Source organism: Saimiri boliviensis, chromosome 16 (genome assembly GCF_048565385.1).
Source record: "Saimiri boliviensis isolate mSaiBol1 chromosome 16, mSaiBol1.pri, whole genome shotgun sequence".
Taxonomy (NCBI): domain Eukaryota; kingdom Metazoa; phylum Chordata; class Mammalia; order Primates; family Cebidae; genus Saimiri; species Saimiri boliviensis.
In genome coordinates this window covers 51,109,784-51,130,904 of record NC_133464.1, presented here as the reverse complement: position 1 = coordinate 51,130,904, position 21,121 = coordinate 51,109,784, and the positions used below count along the sequence as shown (strand labels likewise).

The following is a 21,121-nucleotide window of genomic DNA, read 5'->3' as shown; positions in this document are numbered from 1 at the left end:
GAGTTTTCATTATTTTCCTGTAACTGCTACACTTTTTAAAACACAAAGTATCTTATCCTTTCAGAAAATCTGATGACTCAATGCATCTGATATCGTCAGATCTCGGAAGCAAAGCAGGGTCGGGCCTGGTTAGTACTTGGATGGGAGACTGCCTGGGAATACCGGGTGCCGTAGGCTCAAAAAAAAAAAGGAAAATTTGATGACTCTGCTTGGCTGGGGCTGTACAGCACACTGTTTGCCTACTGCCTGACTGAGCACTGTGGTCACACGTGTAGATTACTTTTTAGAACCTTGAGGCTACTGGGGACCATCTGCCCTTTTTCACAGGACCTGGGAGGCACTTTGGCCACTTTTCTTCCCAGGGACTTCACACACTATACTATCGCTACACAAGTAATCATCTCCCTCTGCAACTAGGCCATTAATGTAAAAATCACTTTGTGTTTTTCCTGATCACTTTCCTCTGACATTCCCTAGAGGAGATATGTTATCACCCACTGACCTTGCCTCCTTCCCCTAGCCAGAGACTATGACTTTCAGGAAGAGACCTGATCTCCTAATTGTCAGAGAAAACAGGTGTTATCAGGCGGAAGTTCTGAATTCTCCCTTACTTACCTTAAGGGAGTAAGGGATCCACTTCTATTCAAACCTCCTTCCTTTGTAACTGTCCAGGTGCTCTGCACCTAGGCTCTCACATCCCATTCCCTGGGAACCTAATCTAAGTTACTGTTCCCCTAAGTCTTAGCCCCACACCTCCAGAGCTATTAATCCTTCCTTTCAGAATACAAAGACAGTAAAGCCTTTGCGATATGAATGGCAACGAAACATAATATGCTCATTAAATCACAAGCCATTTGGTGCAGCTATTTCCCTACTTTTTCTTTTTTCCCATATCTAGGCTTTCAAAAAAAAAAAAAAAAAAAGTTCCACTCCTCCTCCAACCGAGGCTACCTGGCTTCCGTTTCTACCAATACTGCATTTCCCAAGGTAAGCAGTGATACCTGAGCTCTTCAGTCCCATCTGTGCTTGGGTGCTCATCCATCCTTTTTGTACCTGGTCTTTCTGAGCATGTGTCTTTGGTGACTATTCTTTCCCATCTCTGTGTCACCGGTGGCTCCGAGGGGAGAATGCTCCTCCTCTGGCTCCTCTTTCTCTTCCTTGCTCCTTCCAAGTTTGACGACCCAGATGAGCCCTGCATGCCTTCTAGCCTGGGAGATCCAGTAAGACCAAAGACTATCCCAGGTACAGATGATGTCATTTCCTCCATATGCTCAGTGAAGCTCCACAGTAGCACCACCACTTCATTGGATTGTAACTGTTTAGGCTACACAATTTAACACAATTTATTTGTCTCTAAAACTGTAGATTTGCCAACCATTTCACATGTCCATGAAAGTTTAGTTCTCAAATGGCAAACAATTATTAATATACTAGAAATGGCTTGCCTTTTAAGTAATACAAAATCACATAACACATAGAAACAATGTGTAATGGATCAAACAACAAAATCAGTAATTCTCTAATCCTCTTTTAAAAGGAATTTCTATTTTGGGAGAAATTTGATGAAATCAACTGATCCTTTCACCAGTTTTTTTTTTTTTTTTTTAAGTCCAAACACAAAATTGAAAACAAAAGTACAGAGTTCAAGGAGCGTCTAAAGTCTGCCCATTGATTCCTTATAAAGTTAGACTCTGAACTTCTGCTATAAGAAAAGGGAGAGATTCAGAATGGGCAAACAATTTTAAAAGATCATAATAATTATAGTCCACTATGGAACACAAGCAGAACAAGAGACATATTAATCATAACAACCATTTCAGGGAAGTCAAGGACATTACGTTCCTTACACAATATAGTTCTTTATCTCTTTTCCACTAAATTTATTCCAGCCTTCAGCATACATTTGTGAATGCTCATTAAATGAAAGACATTTGCTATTTCTTGCATAAATGTCCTTTTGAAACAACTTGAAGTCTTCACTTCTTGAGACTTTTCTAGCCTGTTCATGCTTAAGAGTCTGTTTGATAATGACTATGCCAAAAGGTTGTCCTGCCCTGACTATAAATTAGATAAGAAAAGCCTTTCCTGTCTACCCACAGGGCATCCTTACCTAGGCAGGAGCCCTGCTGAGTCCGTTCTGCCTTTTGCTTGACTACATAGTAAATATAAGAGACTGATGTTTGAATAAATTGTGAAATCATCCAGATTATTTTACATTCCTGGCCTAGAAAAATCTCCTTAAAAAATATTTAAGTCTTTTGACAGCTACAGGTAGCATTTGATTCTGCTTGAAAGCCCAAGTGTAAGGGTGTCAAAAACAATTAGTATTTTAATAGCTCCCTTTCTTAGGTTATTTGGCAGGCACAAGTTCATCAGAAAAAGAACAAAAAATACTCTCAAGAAAATAGGCCAATGACATTTAGAAAATCAAGTAATTTAACTATATTGTTCCTTATCCTCTTTCTACTTTAAAACAAATGAAAATGGAAGTTGTTAATATTTCCTACTTGGACAGATAACGTTCTCCAGAGGCGGAATGCGTTAGTGCTGTCCTCATTGCTTCTATAGAAGACTTAAGGCAGTTAGTGCTCAGTAGACACCAATGGAAACCTTAGAAATCTCCTAATTCTCCCTCAAGACAAACTCTTCCTGGTTTTTTTTTTTTTTTATTATAAGTTCTGGGGTACATGTGCAGATCTTGCAGGACTGTTACATAGGTATACACATGCCATGGTGGTTTGCTGCCTCCATCCCCCTGTCACCTACATTAGGTATTTCTCCTAATGTTTTCCCTCCTCAACCTCCCTACTCCCTGCTATCGCTCCCCTAGCCCCCCACCCCACAACAGACTCCAGTGTGTGATGTCCCCCCGCCCATGTCCATGTGTTCTCATTGTTCAACACCCACTTAGGAGTGAGAACATGCGGTGTTTGGCTTTCTGTTCTTGTGGCCGTTTGCTGTTTGAGAAACAGCAGGACAAGAAACAAGGTGACCCAAGACTGAGTGGACTGGGGATGGGGGAGGAGTGGCTATATATGAAGTTTTGATATATCAACAACAAAGCCTGTCTGTGTGCCTCCCTTAGAAAAATATGCTAATTCAAAGATATCTAACCAGCTTCACATTTAACTCTGACTTCAAATCTTGGAGTGGCGGAGCAGCTGTGCCTGGAGGCAATACAATCTTATTTCTATAAAAATCTCTCAAAGTGCCATATACAAGTGGAGGAGTAAAAATAGATAATCAAATCCAAATGAAGGCTATTAAGAATTGATTTAGTGTAAAGATAATATAGCAAGATTTTGTTTAGGTTATGGATGCTCTCTAAAAATGCATAATACTTGTTTGCCTAAAATTTTGATTATGTTTTATCTTATTTTGTCACAGTTAAATAGTTTTATCATTAGGAGTTTTTAATTGCATATAGTTTATAGAGTTCTTTCTGATTACTCTCTATCCATTTAACTGGAAAAAAAAAGTCCCACTGTACTACTTATGAAAAGAGAACCACCTAATGAGGATATAAACAAACTGCAGGCAGATGCAGCGTAAGGTGTGGCTCGACATTCATATATGTGGAACCTTTGTCACAAAAGTTTTACAGAATTTACAAAGGAAGGGAAGAAAAACACTAGTCACTCAGTGGTATACCAGAGGTTATAAAGAAAACAATCAAGAAAAAAAAAAAGAAATGAGAAAATCAAAGTCTTCTCTCAACCTTCACTGTATAGGTTCCACTGCGATGTAATTCCTCCCAACTTCTTGATCTCTTTTCTACTTCTCCTTCACTTCATTACTCACCTGAGTCCATTCCTAAAGTCCAGTCCTTAACTTGCCATTCTCTTGTTTTAAAGACTCTCCTTTAGATAACTTACTTGCTTAAGAAGTATTAGCAATTCTCTGTGAGGGTGTTTTAACCTACAGCTCTAGGCTGGGCTTTTTTTCTTTCTGATTTTTTTTCTTCCCCTCTTTGACTTTTCCCCCCATCCCTAGCAGCCGATTGATACTGGCATAGAGGCTGCCATGAAGTCTTTTCAATTCTTCCCTCCCACTTACACTTTAGTTCCACATAAATGATGGGGACCTGCCATTTTCACGCTCAAAAACCTCAACAGTCCAAATTTCTTGACCTGTGTCAGACTCGCAATATACTTCTTCCCCATCTGGTACTTTATTTTCAGCTGGGCCAGCTGATTTATTAATACTTAACACCACAGTATGATCTTAATTAAAATACATTAATAAATATTTTAATTATGTTGACTTAAAAAAGGAGATTTCACTATTTTTTGGAGACTACAGAAAGTCTTTAGATTTGGACTGTGTTGAATAAAGAAAATAGATAATGCCCTGTACTCATCAATAAATACATTCTTTTGTTTTAATGTTGCCACACTTTGCTTGACTAAGGGAAAGATATTTAATAAGTAACCCTCCACTTCTAAGAAGTGAGTAACCCAATCAAGACTGAATCTCCCCTCCCTCACATCTGATCCAACAATTCTTTGAAGCTATGCATAGGCCAAACAATCAAGTATCTCCTTTTGATGATAGATAACTTTAAGGGAGATGGGAAGTGGTTAACTGTGTTCACAGCTGGAATTTTAGCAACTGACATATCAAATTCCACTTATTTGGGTGACAATAAGAGATTTGATTTTTCTCCTTAACATATATTAATAGTTTCATTCAAGTATAAACATAAACATGTCTGTTCATTCAACACATTCTTATAAACACTTACGTGCCTGATACGAATCCAGCTAAGCATCAGGGTTACAGCAGTCAACAAGACAGATATGCTCCTTTATGCCTTGTTTCCGCCATAATGAAACTCATGAGTAGTGTGACAGAGATCAAATAAAAACATTTTCAGGGCAATGTGCATTACAAAATGGGAAGACTAGGGTGTTACTACAGTGCACAGTTCTATAAGGTTCAGACTGTGGTTCAAAAGACCTCATGAAAAAGTGCATACATGCTGTTCCTACTGCTGCTAGGTCACTCTGCCCTTGGGTTTTGGCCTCATTTCTACTCATCCTTCAAGTCTCAGCTTGGATTTCAGGTCCTTCTAGAGGCCAGCTCTAAACTGTCCTCACAAAGCCTGGATCAGTCTTTCTGACTTCCTGGTCTTGCCAAAACTTTTTGTGTTACTTCTAACCTGGCATTTACCAAAAGTAGGGCAATTATTACTAGTCTGTCTTTCAACTAGATAGCGCATTCTTGGAGGGTATCTATAAATCTTAAGTGCCTAGCAACAGCTTAGTACATTTTGCTGAATAAATAAAGATATAGCACATACTTAATTTCTGCCTGTGCCTTTATAGCCAAAGCAAAAGATAATAGGTAAAACTTGTAACAAGAGTGTTTTTGGTAGAGGTTTAGAGCACAGCACAGGGCTGGATAATTCAGTGCATGAGATGTCTATGTTTCTAAAGCCCATTGGAGTTAGAATGTTTGCTAAAATACATACAGGGACATTTTAGCCCCAACATCCAGGAGGATACTTTAGCAGAATTATTTTTAATCTGAAAGAAAAGATGCTTTCTCTGTATACAAAAAGAAACCTAAGAAGTCTGAGACTATAGTTATGATTTAAGAAGGCACAGACAGCAAAAGATATACAGACAATAAAAAATTAAAATTGTAGCTAATAAACTTAAATTTGGGCTGTGGATATATATTTTTTACCCAAGTCTTCTATAATATTTCTAACACAGCATAGGTTTATTAAAATTAACATAAATATTTTAATACTGAGTTTATTAAAAGAAATAAGGGCTGGGCACGGTGGCTCACGCCTATAATCCCAGGACTTTGGGAGGCTGAGGCGGGTGGATCACGAGGTCAAGAGATCAAGACTATCCTGGTCAACATGGTGAAACCCCGTCTCTACTAAAAATACAAAAATTAGCTGGGCATGGGGGTACATGCCTGTAGTCCCAGCTACTCAGGAGGCTGAGTCAGGAGAATTGCTTGAACCCAGGAGGTAGAGGTTGTGGTGAGCGGAGATCGCGCCATTGCACTCCAGCCTGGGTAACAGGAGCAAAACTCCGTCTAGGAAAAAATAAATAAATAAATAAATAAATAAAAAGCGGTCATAATTAATTCTAGATTATTCTCATAATCCAAACCTCAGACTAGGAAAACAGTGCTATCTAGTGGTTAAATTTGGGAACAAAAGATGAGGCACACCAGAGGCTGAAGAATCTCTGAGAGGTTTTGTCTCAATAGTTCAACTATATGTTACGAGCAAAAAAAATGTATGCACATGAGTCATCAGCTCATGGATGAGAAGGGGATTAGATACTGATTCAAGCAGCTTTGTTAAAAGTATGGCATGGCAAAGAAATTAAGAACTTGGACTCTGAAGTCAGATAGGCATGCACTCAAAATTTGACTACATGCCCTTAAACAAGTTATCAGATCTGCTTAATACTTGACTAATTTCAACTATGAAAGGGGACAAAAATATTGACTCTCTGATAGAATTATTTGAGGTTAAATGCATAGTATGCATAAAACACTCATCATAGTGCTTAGCATTTAGTAAGCCAAATATCTTAGTAAACATTAGCTTATTGTTATTACTATTACTATTATTATTTTACATAGGCTAGAAACGAATTTCAAATAGCTGTAGAAAACCTTTTGAATCTTCAAAAGTAAGTTACGAGATCAATATCAACAATATATACTTGTAGAAAATATAAATATTAGACATCAATTTTCCTTTAAGTATACAAAAGCAAATTAAAAATAAGTTCAATTTTACATTTCAATTATATAGTTCAGTTGCAGGGTTAGTATTTGCAACGAAAACAAAGAAATTTTTAGAAACAGAAAGTTCACACAATAAACTCCAAAATGTTATACTAAAAATAATCTGCACCCTTTTTGCAATAAAGACATTTTCCTTAACCAAATCCTGCATTTTTCAATATCTAGTCTAATAATCTATAGACACATAATTCTTAAGAAAGATTAGGTAATTTGGATTTCTTTCTACTTGGTTAGAAATATGAAGGGCAAACACAACAGAAATATGAACAGAAAATAGTTTCTAAAAATGTAGGACTTCATCACATTTATATTAGAACAGAGAATTTGATCTTTGTGATATATCTCGTGTAGCTTGCTATATAATCTACTAGCTTAATTATCACAACAGCCTTAGAACTTAAGACAGCATATACATTAACTTTATAGATGTGCAATGCTCATCTGCTTTATATATAATAAACAGAAACATCACAATTTATAAGTAATTGTATCTGAGCCATTATATCCCAGACATTTTACTAACATTACAGTCACAAGGCTGAGTTCTCCAAGCCCAGTGTACAAAGTTACTTGAACTAATTTTCCCCCACATATTATCTAAAAAATATATTTTAAATTAACCCTGTAGGATGGTATATGCACATCAGTAATCATATCACAATCATTGTGTTTGGCTGTAGCTCTTTTTTAATGATTTTAAATGGGGGCTGAATTATTTATCTTGTTAATATTAATAATAAAAATAACTGAAGTACATATATGAAATCCAAAAAGAATTAAAATAGAAATTAGAACCGTATTCTGGTCACAGCCGTATCATTAACCAGCTCTGCACTCTTGGGAACTTTTCAGCCTCTCTGGGTTTCCATTTATTCATTGATAATACAAAATAATCTGTAAGATCAGGATAGACCTACCTTCTACAGGTTTTGCCATTGTGAAATATATCACAAGGGCTCCAAACATAACCCTACAATTAGGAATTACTTAATTAGTCACAATGAACTTCTCTGACTTATCCCAACTCTTTTTTTGTATTGTTATAAAAGGGAAAGGCAAGACAAAACAACAAAAAAGACCTACTTAAGAGATTGCAGCATATTTTTACTTTTACAGTCATTTATTAAGCACCTACTATATATACTTTACCTTGGGCAGTAAGGATCCACACACCTCTTAAAAGATAATTACATCCATGTCTTTTTCTTATTTACCTCACAATTATTTTAGGCTTCCCGAGAAATTGGCACAGGTTTCTCTCTGTCACATGTTAATAATTCTAGAACTTAATTCATCTAAACCCAAAAAACTCTTGAATAAAATCTGTCAAGTTTTTTTACATTTATAAATCTGGAAAACATGAGTGACAATCTCACTCGGAAAATCAGCGCCCACAATCAATGAATGTGTTTTGACTATGGAAGGTAGGCAGAACCCAAGTACATAACACAGAGGGAAAAGAACCAAAGCAAATAAAAGCCAATCAGCATGAAATGGTACCGTGAACAGAGCAAAGAGTTACATACGGTTGGGCATGGAGATTTCTGAGAGGATTCCGTCTTAGATAAATATCAGAGGCTAAAGTTAATTCACCTTTTTAGTGATTTTAGCACATCCTTCCACGATAATACCACATGAAGCTCATTTACATGTATTATTTTCCCAAAATGCCAGTCAAGGTATTTCTAGCCACACTGGCAAATGTCGGAGAGTAAAACAGGTGACAGATTTAATACTTCAAGTTGTATCTTGACATATAGTAAGTCCAACACTTAAAAAAGTGTTATGAGAAAGAATGCCTTGGATAATACTAATCAGCAATGATTGAACGTTAATTTCAGATAATTATAATAATAAAAAATTCACTGGAGACCCAATAGAAGAACCTAAAACACAACCTCAAGGTAATAGGGATGAAAAATACAAGTACACAATCCCATAGCAAATATGTACATGCACACATTTTTACTAGTTTAGTTATAATGAAACTTGAAAGTTTCACAGCAGCCTACTAAAATCACAGATCAATAAGATAAAAGTAGATAAGAAAAATGTGCAATTTATGAATACGGTTTATTACCATGGTTACAAACTTTCAGAACAGGCCTCTGAGACATTGGACTGAGACTCTGCCGAACATCTGTTAAAAAATATGAAAAAGAAACTTAATATAGAGGTCTGTGCATCTCAAGAAGGAAAACAGTAGTAGACATACTTTTTTCCAAGGTTAAGTATTTCTGGCAGCAAAGTAATGCTTCAATACCCTGAAATACTTGAAGCAGTAATGTTATGACTTTTACTTCCTATTTAATTATGCTACTGTAAACTCCACTGGGATAAGGTACATATGGTTCTTTAGATGAGACTTGTCACACTAATCAGCATTTTCTAGGTTCAGTGGATTGATTTGTTAATGTGCTACTGACATCGGCCAACTGGAATGCATATCTCCCTGACATTTGTCTGTACAAGGGATTAAGCAAACTTATGAAACTTCTGAACAGTTGTTGCCCACGGCACTGCATTCTTGACACATGACTTTAAAGGAATGAGAAAAAAAGAGTTCTTCTTTCTGATAGCTCCCTAGAAAGTAACATGAAACAAGAATAGGGTTCACCTTTCGGCTTCGGTGTCCTTTTTCTTCTGTCGCGGAAGGCAGCCCCGGACTGCAAGGCCTCCAGCAGATTATCCATCACTCCTGTCTCATCACTCTCTGTGAAAAGAGATGCAGGGAATTCCATCAGCCCTTAGGGTTACCATAGCAATGTCAAAGCATACACAGAAACTGGTGATGGTGATGGTAGGGAAAAAAAAAGATCAGATGCCGGGACGAAACCAGCAATTTCAAAATAAGACAGGACTTTAACTCCCGCATAAATCAAATATCTTTTAATGAATCTGTCTCATTAGTGCCTATGTTACTGTCCACTAAAGAGGACTGAGTTCCATTGATTCACTTCAGAGCACTGCTTTTATAGTCCAGTGGCATAATTACTTTAAATGGAATGTGGTTCTAGTCATGTCTAAGTCTTGGGTTATCATAAATCACATTTCTTTTGTAGAAATGAGCTATTTTCCAGACATCAGCCTCTATTCTAAAATCAACCAGGTATGGGAGAGTGTTTCTGTTCCTACTGAGACTCTGCTGTCTAAACTTATCAGACAAAATTATATTTCCATGCTAACTTTTGTGAACATGCTTCTAACAACTGATTTTTCATATCAAAAGATAATAATCCCCTGACTTGAGGTGACACAGATCACTACAAAATTTTACAGAATGTATAAGTTTATCTTCTATAATAAAAAATAAACCAAGAGGTTCTCTAAAATCAAAAGGTCTCCATTCCATTAAGATTATTTTAAGTTGATATCCTGTATATAATTAATGAAAGATGTGGCTATAGAGCCAATTCTCTCTACAAAGAACAGAATATGAGTAATATTTGTAAATATTTATAGTTATCAATGTTAAATATTATTCAAAGAAAGCAGGAGAAAAAGTTTCAAAGGAACTATTGGCCCAAACCAAATTCAAGGAAACCCTAAGGACTTTTTAACTGTCCAGAAAAGGTAACTTGCAGGCATTGTTTTTTTTTTTTTTTTTTTTTTGAGACTGAGTTTCACTCTTATTACCCAGGCTGGAGTGCAATGGCACAATCTTGGCTCCCTGCAACCTCCGCCTCTTGGGTTCAGGCAGTTCTCCTGCCTCAGCCTCCTGAGTAGCTGGGATTACAGGCACACGCCACCATGCCCAGCTAATTTTTTGTATTTTTAATAGAGACGGGGTTTCACCATGTTGACCAGGATGGTCTCAATCTCTTGACCTCGTGATCCACCTGCCTCGGCCTCCCAAAGTGCTGAGATTACAGGCTTGAGCCACCACGCCCGGCAACTTGCAGGCATTCTTTATGAAATTGTATGGCTGGTATACTGTTACATTTAAAATAATGGAAAGCTATTTTCCTCGGAACTTTTTGGTATTTTTTTCCTTTTGATACACAATCCCTTTACAGAGAAAAGATGAAAAGAAAATGCAGTAGAATACAAATAACATACTCATTTACAGTTTATAAACAGATACACAAATATAAATATGTACCAGCCCTTTTTCCATCTGCTTCTATTTCATATTTTTAGAAGAGTACTAAGCCATGTAGGTGTTATCAAAAACGGTGGGTGATAAATAGAATATTTGGAAGTTGTTAATTAACTGTAAACGTAATTCTGATATGATGGCTATTTTAATTAAAATACATGAAATATTTCAGACAGCTAAGTAGCTATTTGAAAATTTACATTCAAATTCAAATATATTTTTCCTTCAAAAACTTCAGGCAATTTCAAATATTTAAGGTAGTAAAAGAAAAAGAAAATATTTCAAAATCTAAAATTAAAATTTTAAATCTTTTTCAAGCAATCATGAGACTGAAAAAAAAAATCCTAGTACTGAAATCAAAAGAAACAAATGAACATGTTTTCATATTGATAGCATTAATTATAAAGGAGGGGAAAAAAGAATAAATCCAAGTAACTTTTGAGTACTTTAATGGCATAAAGTTTAAGGGAAAAAAACATAAATAAAATGTGAACTTTCTTCTTAGTAAGTTTGTTGTTGGTAGTGGTATTGATGTAGTGATTCCGAGACTACTGTGTGTATAAAAGAGCAGATGTGTAAATGTGCTGTTGTTGTGGTCACTATGGGAAGGAAATGGAAACATGGAATTGGAGAAAAAGAAAAAGAAAAAGAAAAAGAACCATGAAGGGTTGGATTGGATTTGCAGGTATTAATGTAAGCTCAAAGCTTAAAAAACAAAACTAAACTAAAAAACAATTTAAACAATCCCTTTTCCTATAACACTAAAATAATAGCAATGAGCCTTTGGATCTTAGTTTCTAGATACCATTACTAGCCTTCAAATCTTGGTTGCTAATTACCTCTCTCACCCTCCAATCTTGGTTTCTACATACCATTACTCCCTAAAAGGAATGAGAATGCTTACAGAAATGGCTGATTCTAGAACTGAGGCCAAGAAAGTGTGAAATGAGTCAGAAACATATTGTTGTGCCAGAAAATCAAAAAGTACTCAAAAATAGATAGTGATATGCTGAAAAGACAGAAGAGCCAGATTGAAACGTTGCCTTGGCCAAATTTAGGACAACTGAGTATCAAATAAATAATGATGGGAATGGGATTATTGCACACTGGGGGAAAAAAGATTCATGCATCTATACTGATACTAAAAAATATATAGTAATCAAAATGCAGGAAAGAGAGTTCCTTTCTACAGAAGAATGTCAACTAATAAATGTCAAAGATAGAAGGGAAATAGAAAATTCACCACATTACAGTTCACATAGTAAGAAATGATTCAGGCAGGAGTTGTCAGTGGTTGCAAAAACCATTGTGTGTAAGGATGTGGAGGAACAGGATATGGAGAAATCTGGTAGATTCCACCTTACCCAAATAATCAAATTTGACATTACCAATAATGTGGAATGCGCTGATACCAATTGCCTCCTGAAGCGATGCACAACTTAACCTGTGTAGTGCTTTGCACAAAAATATTTTACTTGAATGCAAGGCAACAATCATACAAATCCAAAGTGAGGGACATTCTGTGACACAATTGGCCTAGGATCTAAGAAGTATCAATATCATCAAAGACAAAGAGAGGAAGAAAGAGAGAGAGAGAAGAAAAGTCTAGAGAACTGTTCTAATTTAAAGGAGACCAAAAAGAAATGACAGCTAAGTACAGAGCAGTCCCTGATTAGCTCCTGAATTGGAAGGAGTTATATATGACATTATTGAGATAATTGGAGAAATTTGAATATAGACTGGATATCAGATAGTTACAATGTACCAATGTTAAGTTATCAGAGTATGATAACCGTATTACGGTTCATTAGAATAATCTCATTGTTCTTAGACATTAGATGCTGACAGTTTTAGGCTCACGAAACTTACACAGTTTCATGTTTATTGCTTCATGCCTTTGAACATGCTGTTATCTCCACACAGAGCATCTGTCTCATTTTCCTCACCAAGCTAGCTCTTACCCCTCCTTCAAAACAGAGAACTGAGAATCCTTCCCTGACCCACGTGGCCTAAACTGGGTGCCCCTCTGTGTTCCAATGGTCTGTAATACATATAACAATAAATTCTTTACAATGTTATATTGTTTATGTGACTCTTTCTACCACTAAACTATGAGCTCACTGAGGACAGTGATTATAGATTTCATTTATCACCTGGCAAAATGCAACTAGTATATACAGTGTTCGACAAACATATGTTGACTAAATTAGCTAAATATATGTTGACTAACTTAACTAAGATGGTCAGCTGGAAGGGTTGTTTATGCAGGAGAATAAAGGTCATAGATAGACAGGGGACCAGGGAAGAGAAGGGAGTATGTTCCCAACATCATTTGAAACAACACAGCTTTAATCCGTCTCGCTTGTCTCATACATCTATTTAGTTGTCAAATATTATAGACTGAAACTCTCCATTATCTCCTGAACTAATCTGCTGCTCCTTTTTTAACTAGACTTTATGTTGGTAGTATGGAACTGCATTATTTTTTACTGGAATACTGCATGAGTTGCCTAGTCATGTTACTTCCAGTTTCTCCCTAATTCTGCCCATGTATTACCAATAAGTAAACCCTATAAAAGAAATGATCTCCAGTTCCCCCATTACAAAGTTTCAATATATCTTAGTTCTTACAATATAAAGTCCCAATATTTTTTCATTTTTATTTTTAATGTTTTTTTTTTCTCTCAAATGGATTCTGACAGATAAAGTCCTAACTCTTATTCTTTCCCCCAAAATGATTTCAACTGTGTTTCCAATCTTATCTCTTACTTCCACCTACTCTTTAGCTAAAGGCAACAGCCTGTAATTCTCTACAAGCATTCTTTCTCTTGTCCATCAGTGTCCACCTGGAACCTCTACCCCTGCTCTCATCCCCCAAAGCAGATGGCTATTTTTGGCCTTCATTCTCACATGCGTAATGGGAAGAAAACAATACTGAAGTAAAACAACCTGCATTCTAGTCTGAGCTTTCAACTAACTACCTGTGTGACACTGGACTATTATTTACATAATCATTCCTGACATATGCAATACAGACAATATCTGTCTGGGATTAATGAGGGAATCAAATGAGATAACACAAACGAAAGCACTTGGTAAACTGCTAAGTGATATAAAAGTATAGGGAAACAAATTCACAGATAAAATTCATAGTAAATTATAGGATGTGTATGAAATACCTGCTTATTATTGAATGTTTCAAGCACTGTTTTAGAAATAGTACAAACAAAGGAAGCTTGTTTGTGTGTGTTTATGTATATGTTTGTTTGTTTGAGATGGAGTCTCGCTCTGTCACCCAGACTGGAGTATAGTGCCTAGGCTTACTGCAACATCTGCCTCCTGGGTTCAAGCAATTACTCTGCCTCAGCCTCCCAATTAGTGGGGATTACAGATGCACACCACCACATCCAGTTAATTCTTGTATTTTTACTAGAGACAGGGTTTCACCATGTTGGCCAGGCTGGTCTCGAACTCCTGATCTCAGGTGATCCACCCACCTGGGCTTCCGAAAGTGCTGGGATTACAGGCGTGAGCCACTGTGCCTGGCCGAAGGAAGTCTTTTATAGTGTATTCTATTATGTTCTTTATTAGGTATAACAACATTTTTAAGAAAAACTCTGACTTGAAGTACAAATACACTCTTGAAATAAACCAAAGTGTAAGATGGGGACATATAAAGATGTTCTTCCAAATGTTAAAAATGCATTTAGAACATTCAACCAACACATGTTCACCTGGCATATGGTACTATGTGCCAGGATGTTACTAGGCACTAAAGATACCCAAGATTCCTGCATATGGTACTGTGTGCCAGGATGTTACTAGGCACTAAGATATCCAGGCTGCAAGGGTTAACACAAAAGCATTTCTGTTCTCAGAAGCGGAAAAGTATATATATGAGTTACTGGAGAAGTACAGCTTCCTAGTAAATGATGACTTGAAGAATAAGTAGGAGTTATTCGTGGCAGGGACTGGAGAGGGAACAGCATTCTTGGCAAAAGGAATAACAGGTACGAAGGCAAAAAGTTGGAATAAAAACAAATATGACGTGTAATAAGGTGTTTAAATGATTTATATTTACAATAGTCTAACACAGGCCAGAGAAGTTAAAATTAGTCATTTTTTTCTTCTAGAACAGAATTTAATTTCTCCAGGAGTAATTTATATTAAAAATATTTATAGTTTCTCCTCTGCTAATTTATAGTTTCTCCTCTGTTAATAGACTAACTGCAAAAGGCAAAGCTTTTCTATATCTAAATAACATATCACCTTAATTTGCAAATAGTACTTTAAAAAAACTGCGCTGTGTCAAAGGAAATGGAGAAGGGAGAGTTAAGGACATTTCTAACGTGGAATCGATAGGTCTTAGGGACTGAAAGAGGGCCGAGCTGCTAAGGACACATCTGAGATCTCTGAGGCCCATAGCTGGAGGAAAACACAATATGAAATTTAAATATTATTGATTTTGATGGGGAACAAAGATTGGAAAACATAATGGGTTTCCTTTTGGACCTGTTAATGGAAGGTGCTAGCAGGGACCTCCAGATAACTTCTGGAAATTCTGGCCTCAAATTCAGACAAAAACATGCGTAATGTTTTTGGAAATCATTTCCAGATTGTAAAAAATGCTCATTCAGCACTCTGGAAAAGTATATGCCTGAATTAGGAGAGGTGGCATCTTGGAAACCACCTAAATTTAAAGGACAGGAGTAAAAAGATAAGTCTGTGATCCAGTAGGAACTCTCTTTCCTTAGTCCATTTTCTTCAGCCATGGTACAGTACTAAAATTTTAGATAACTAAGGATACAAAGAAGATCCTCAAAAGTTCTAGAATGCTGAAAGTAAGTAAACAAATGAAAACAGGTAAAATACGTAGGAAGGAAATAAGACGAGGTCTGGATTTCTTAATGGCAACACTGAATTCCAAAAGATAGAAATGGCTTCCAAATTCTGAAGTGAAATTATTTCCAGTGAAGAAATGATTATATTGCTAATTAATCATGGACAGAAAATGGACATCTTTCAAACATGGAAGTGTATATACATGCCTTCTTAGAAAGAGACTGGAAGATGTACTTTTGCAAAAGCAAAAAAAGAGGGGTAAAATAGTAGGAAAAGATGGAATCCAGAAAAGGAGAAGGAATCAAGAAAGCAAAGTGGAAAATTGAATTCCCACGATGTCCCAGTCTCAGAGCAGCCAGTTCACATCACACGGATCACATGGGAGGAAACTGGGCTGTGGGACAAAGGAGTGGCCATAGAACTGATAGCAAATGTACTGTATTGGACCATTTGCAAAATGATTGCTGATTATTCCCCAGATCTATTAAAAAGTTTGGATAATACAGTATCAGGTATGTATGTACAAATACTAAACAAACTTTTTGAAAAGTCTGTATTAATCTAGAAACAACAAGATTGTCCAATAGGAAATGCTGTAGTCTGAATATGTTAGACTTGACCTCCAATGTAATGGTATTAAAAGGTAGGCTCTTTATAAGGTGATTAGGACATGAAGGCAGAAATCTCATGAATTGGATCAGTGGCCTCATAAAAGAGGCTGGAGGAATCTTAGTCCCTTCTACCATGTGAGGACACAGCAGCAAGACACCATCTATGGAGCAGAAAGTGAGCTATCACCAGGCATAAAATTTGCTGGCATCATGATCTCGTACTTTCCAGCCTTCAGAACTTCAAGAAATCAATTTCTGTTGTTTATAAATTACCCAGTCTAAGGTGTTTTCATTATAGCAGCAGGAACAAACTAAGACAGAAAGTAACGAAGATTGGAAGTTGAGGTAAAGAAATATATACTTAAAATTTAAAAAAAAAGAAAAAAAAGAAAATGAGGTATATTTACATAGTGCCAATATTATACACACTGGCCATTCTGTTGACCATCAACTGTGATATAATTATAATGAAAGACAATAGAGTAAAGGAATATGGGTACACAAGGTGAGAGTTAGTAGTGACAGGGCATTAGGGAACTAAATCAGGAACTCAGTAATGCCTAAAATAAAATATTGATAAATAACAGTCTATGTTATTATCTATAAATAGGGAACATATATATATCAGAAGAAATAACTAAGAGTTAAAAGTGATTGCCTCTGGGAAGTGGGAGAAGATTGAGAGGAGTGAGGGAGAACATATTTATCGTGCTATGAGCCTATTATATTTAATTTAGGAATTTGCAGACATTGATAAATACAAGATAGTTAAAAATGTTCCTGAATGAGAAAGTTGACTGAGGAAGAGAATGTGAAGGAGGTTGATTATTGATCTAAAGGTGCTTACGTCTGAGAAGGGGAGGATGACAGGTAGAAACAATACAACACAACCAGATGAATATTATGGCAGAGATATTCAGCATGTAGTACAGGGTGGTGGGCATGTTGCATGGGGCAGAGGGAGAAGGAACAACAGTCACAGAAGGCTCAGAATACCTGAGACTTAAAGAACTGATTTAAGAGTGCCAGAGCTGCCCAAAGAGACAGGACCTAGCTAAAGCTGTCAGAAAAGCTGTACAAGGCAGGGGTTCCTGAAGAATGTGCAGTGGATATGAGTAGGAAGAGACAGAAGGGGTAGTGCTGTGAGGTAAAGGTGAAGAGAGAGCCAGGGTCAGCTCACCAAGGGCTGAATACACCATGCTACGGAGTTTAGACTTTAAAGGAGCCGTGAAGTCATTTTAAGCTAGGAAGAAACATGGTCAATTTCTACTTTAGAAAGAATATTTTGAGAAGAGACAAGACTAGAGGCAAAAAATAAAAGAAAGAGACAGACATGCCTAGTGATTTAAATCAAGACAAAATGTGATTACAAGGTCCAAGTAAGTTACAGAAGTGGAGAAAATAGAAAAGAGAAAAGAAGAGACATGGAGAATTCTTGGTCTGCGTGGATGTGAATATTATAAAGAAATAAAGTTAAGGCTGATTTCCAGGCATTTGGCTCTGCCAGTTGGATACATATTGATATTATTTGGCAAGCACAGAACTGTCTTTGTTTGGTGGCAGAATGAGTTGGATCTAGTGAGGAGTTCAATTTTGGATATGTTAAGTTGAAATGTTCATGAAATATACAACTACAAAGTGATTCAAGGTGTCCAGAGGGCTGAGAGAGTCACAGGAGTAAAACTTGGGAAAGAGGAATAGGTTACACTAATACATTCAACTCAGAAACATAGGTTGTACCTGAAACTATGGGAAGGAGTACAAGCTTAGTAAAGTGGTAGAGAACAACGCAATTTTGAATTCATCCATTTAGATGCAAACCAATGGTGTCCCAAATAACAATCAGTATTACTTTGGGCAAATTACTTAGTCTCTATAACCTTCATTTATTCTCCCTCAGTGTTGAAAGGGCAAGAATAGAACCTATTTCGTAAAATATTGGAAGGATTGAAAGAGATAAACCACGTACAATGCTCAGTAGAGTGCCTGGCGCATATGAAGAGCTTACTAATAGTGAATCTTTGTTATTTTGGTTATTGATATTGTGGTAGAGTGTGAGCTCTCTTAGGGAGATGGTGTGTAGTGACAAGAAAAGAGAGCTGAGGGTAATGCACAAGGCAAACTAATAGGTAAAGGTGCTTTTAGGAGGAAATGACTATTCTCAACCTGTGACCATTTTCAATTGTGTTTACTTTGCGTGCGCTTTTATAGCTCCTCCTTTTACTCCCCATTGTCTCCTGACATACTTTCCTTAAGTCAAACCACTATGTGTGTGTGTGTGTGTATGCGCGTATACACACACACACACACACACACATATATATACACACATATATATAATTATTATAATAATTATTATTTGAAGGCACGTCTGTCGCCCAGGCTATAGAGACGTGGAGCAATCTCCGTTCATGGCCACCTCTGCCTCCTAGGTTCAAGGGATTCTCTTGCTTCAGCCTCCCAAATAGCCAGGATATAGGCATGTGCCACCACGCCTAGCTAATTTTTTATATCTTTAGTACAGACAGGGTTTCGCCATGTTGCCCAGCCTGGTCTCGAACTCCTGAGCTCAGACAATCTGCCCACCTCAGCCTACCAAAGTGCTCGTATTATAGGTGTGAGCCACTGTGCCCAGTGACATTTTATATTATTTCAGCAGTAGTAAGTGACATAAAGATTACAATCTGGAATTTGAAGTGGGAATAGGGAAGGAAAGCTCAGTTTCCCCAAAGGTTAAAAGTGTGCAGTCAATAGACAAAATTCATAGGCTTATAGTTTAACCCAATTCAGAAGAAAACCACACACACACACACGCACACACACACACAGATGCCCTAATATAATTACATGAATTATTCCTCTATGATTCTGGTTATAGAGGTTTTGGGGGAAAAGATTACACAGCTTCTCTTGGTAACCCAGTTCAGTCTTTAACCAGCTAGAACAAAGCGCAAAATACTACTTAAACCAGACAGCAAAAAGACAGGAATAACTTCAAACAAAGTCTTTGAACTTGTCTTAATCCAGATGTGAAACTGAAAATTTATTTGAGTCAAGGGAGTTAGAAAGCCCAATTTTCACTGGGATTTAACTGATAAAATGATAATCAGAACAGTTCTCTTTCATACTGTAATTAAGTGACTGGCTCAACCATAAGAAGTGGAATTTTATGGGAAAAAAACCCAAATAGGTTAATATTTCTGTTTTTTTCACCCTTATTTTTCATGATTTATGCAAATTTCATTAAATATATTTCTGTTATAAGTTAGAAGGAAAAATTAGAATATTTTACAAAAAAAGGAAGTTTTGTTATTGTACTTTTTTCCTTAAAATAAAGCACTTCAGAGCAAAGTTAAAGAGTGAAACTCCTGGACTTGAATCTTGCTTCTTACTCTTATCAGCTGTGTGCTCCTTAAAGATCACCCCAGTCTCCTTGTGCCTCCTCATACCTGTAAGATGAGGATTATAACAGTATTTATCCTCAGAAGGCTATTGTGAAGATTAAGCAAGGTATCGAGCTTAGCACAGTGCACCCTACATGTAAGGCCTCAAAAATATTAGTGATTCATGTTTTTAATATTTTGATGACTATTCTTTTTCACTAATATAGCAAATATTGCTGATTGGTCAACGCAACACATTGATTCCCTACCTTCTTCTTCCTTCCTACAAAGGCTAGGAAAGCTAAAATTTCTCTCCATGGCTCCCTTGAAGCTAAACTAGGGGTGGACATGTGATGCATTTCTATCTAATAAGGCATATCTGTAAAATAAGGCATATCTGTAACCACTCTTCCTATCTTAAATATGGCCTGGAATTACAGCAGCTATGACTGCTATCATTATGTTACAATCTCCTTCTTCCTATCTTCAATAGGCTTGGATCTGTAGCATCCATCTTACACTTAGAGTATAGGTCACAAGGTAATCCTTTTAGTTGCTCTGGTTAAAATATAAGGCTTGCTGGAGCCCAGGAGGCAGAGGTTGCGGTGAGCTAAGATCCCGCCACTGCACTATAGCCTGAGTAACATAGCAAGACCCTGTCTCAAAAAAAATCCCATGACCAAGGCCAGGCACAGTGGCTCACACCTGCAATCCCAGCACTTTGGGAGGCCGAGGCGGGCAGATCACGAGGTCAAGAGATTGAGACCATCCTGGCCAACACGGTGAAACCCCATCTCTACTAAAAAATAGAAAACTCAGCTGGACATGGTGGTGCGCACCTGTAGTCCCAGCTACTCGGGTGGCCGAGGCAGGAGAATTGCTTGAACCCGGGAGGTGGATGCTGCAGTGAGCCAAGATTGTGCCACTGCACTCCAGCCTGGCATCTGGACAGAGCAAGACTCTATGTCTAAAAAAAAAAAAAAAAAAAATCCCATGACCAGCATCAAAAAATAAGGCTATATTTTCAAAGTTTAAGTGAAAAATGTTTTGTAGCTGTATTATAATGTGTAAATGAAAATTACGACACAATTTATTACATTGTATCCAAGTTTGAATCTAAATAATTTCATGTCTTACACTAAATGGGATTATAGGATTATTATTCTACCAACTCTCCAGCTTAAAAAAATCTATTCTTGGATGTCACGAAAATATTATTGAATTTTAACTATAAACACAACCAGCAAAAATGGTAATATAAATATACTATAACAAATTATATCATGTTGTTATTAATTCTTAATTTCCAAATTTCGTATGATTTAGATTCTGTTGTAAGACAATGATTCAGGATAAAAAAATTACTTCTCTGCTCATTTAATTGTCTACTCAAATTAAAAAGG

The 21,121-nt window shown here is 36.8% G+C and overlaps 1 protein-coding gene across 1 annotated transcript in view; it reads right to left on the bottom strand.

The window, feature by feature from the left end:
* Positions 1-21,121, bottom strand: part of DIAPH3 (diaphanous related formin 3) — a 489,112-nt gene that overhangs the window by 101,509 nt on the left and 366,482 nt on the right. The window contains exons 26-27 of the mRNA XM_074387642.1: positions 9,401-9,496; positions 8,864-8,923 (exon numbers count right to left, since the gene is read on the bottom strand). Of these exons, the coding sequence (XP_074243743.1) occupies positions 8,864-8,923; positions 9,401-9,496 (156 nt within the window). The remainder of the gene's footprint in view (positions 1-8,863; positions 8,924-9,400; positions 9,497-21,121) is intronic.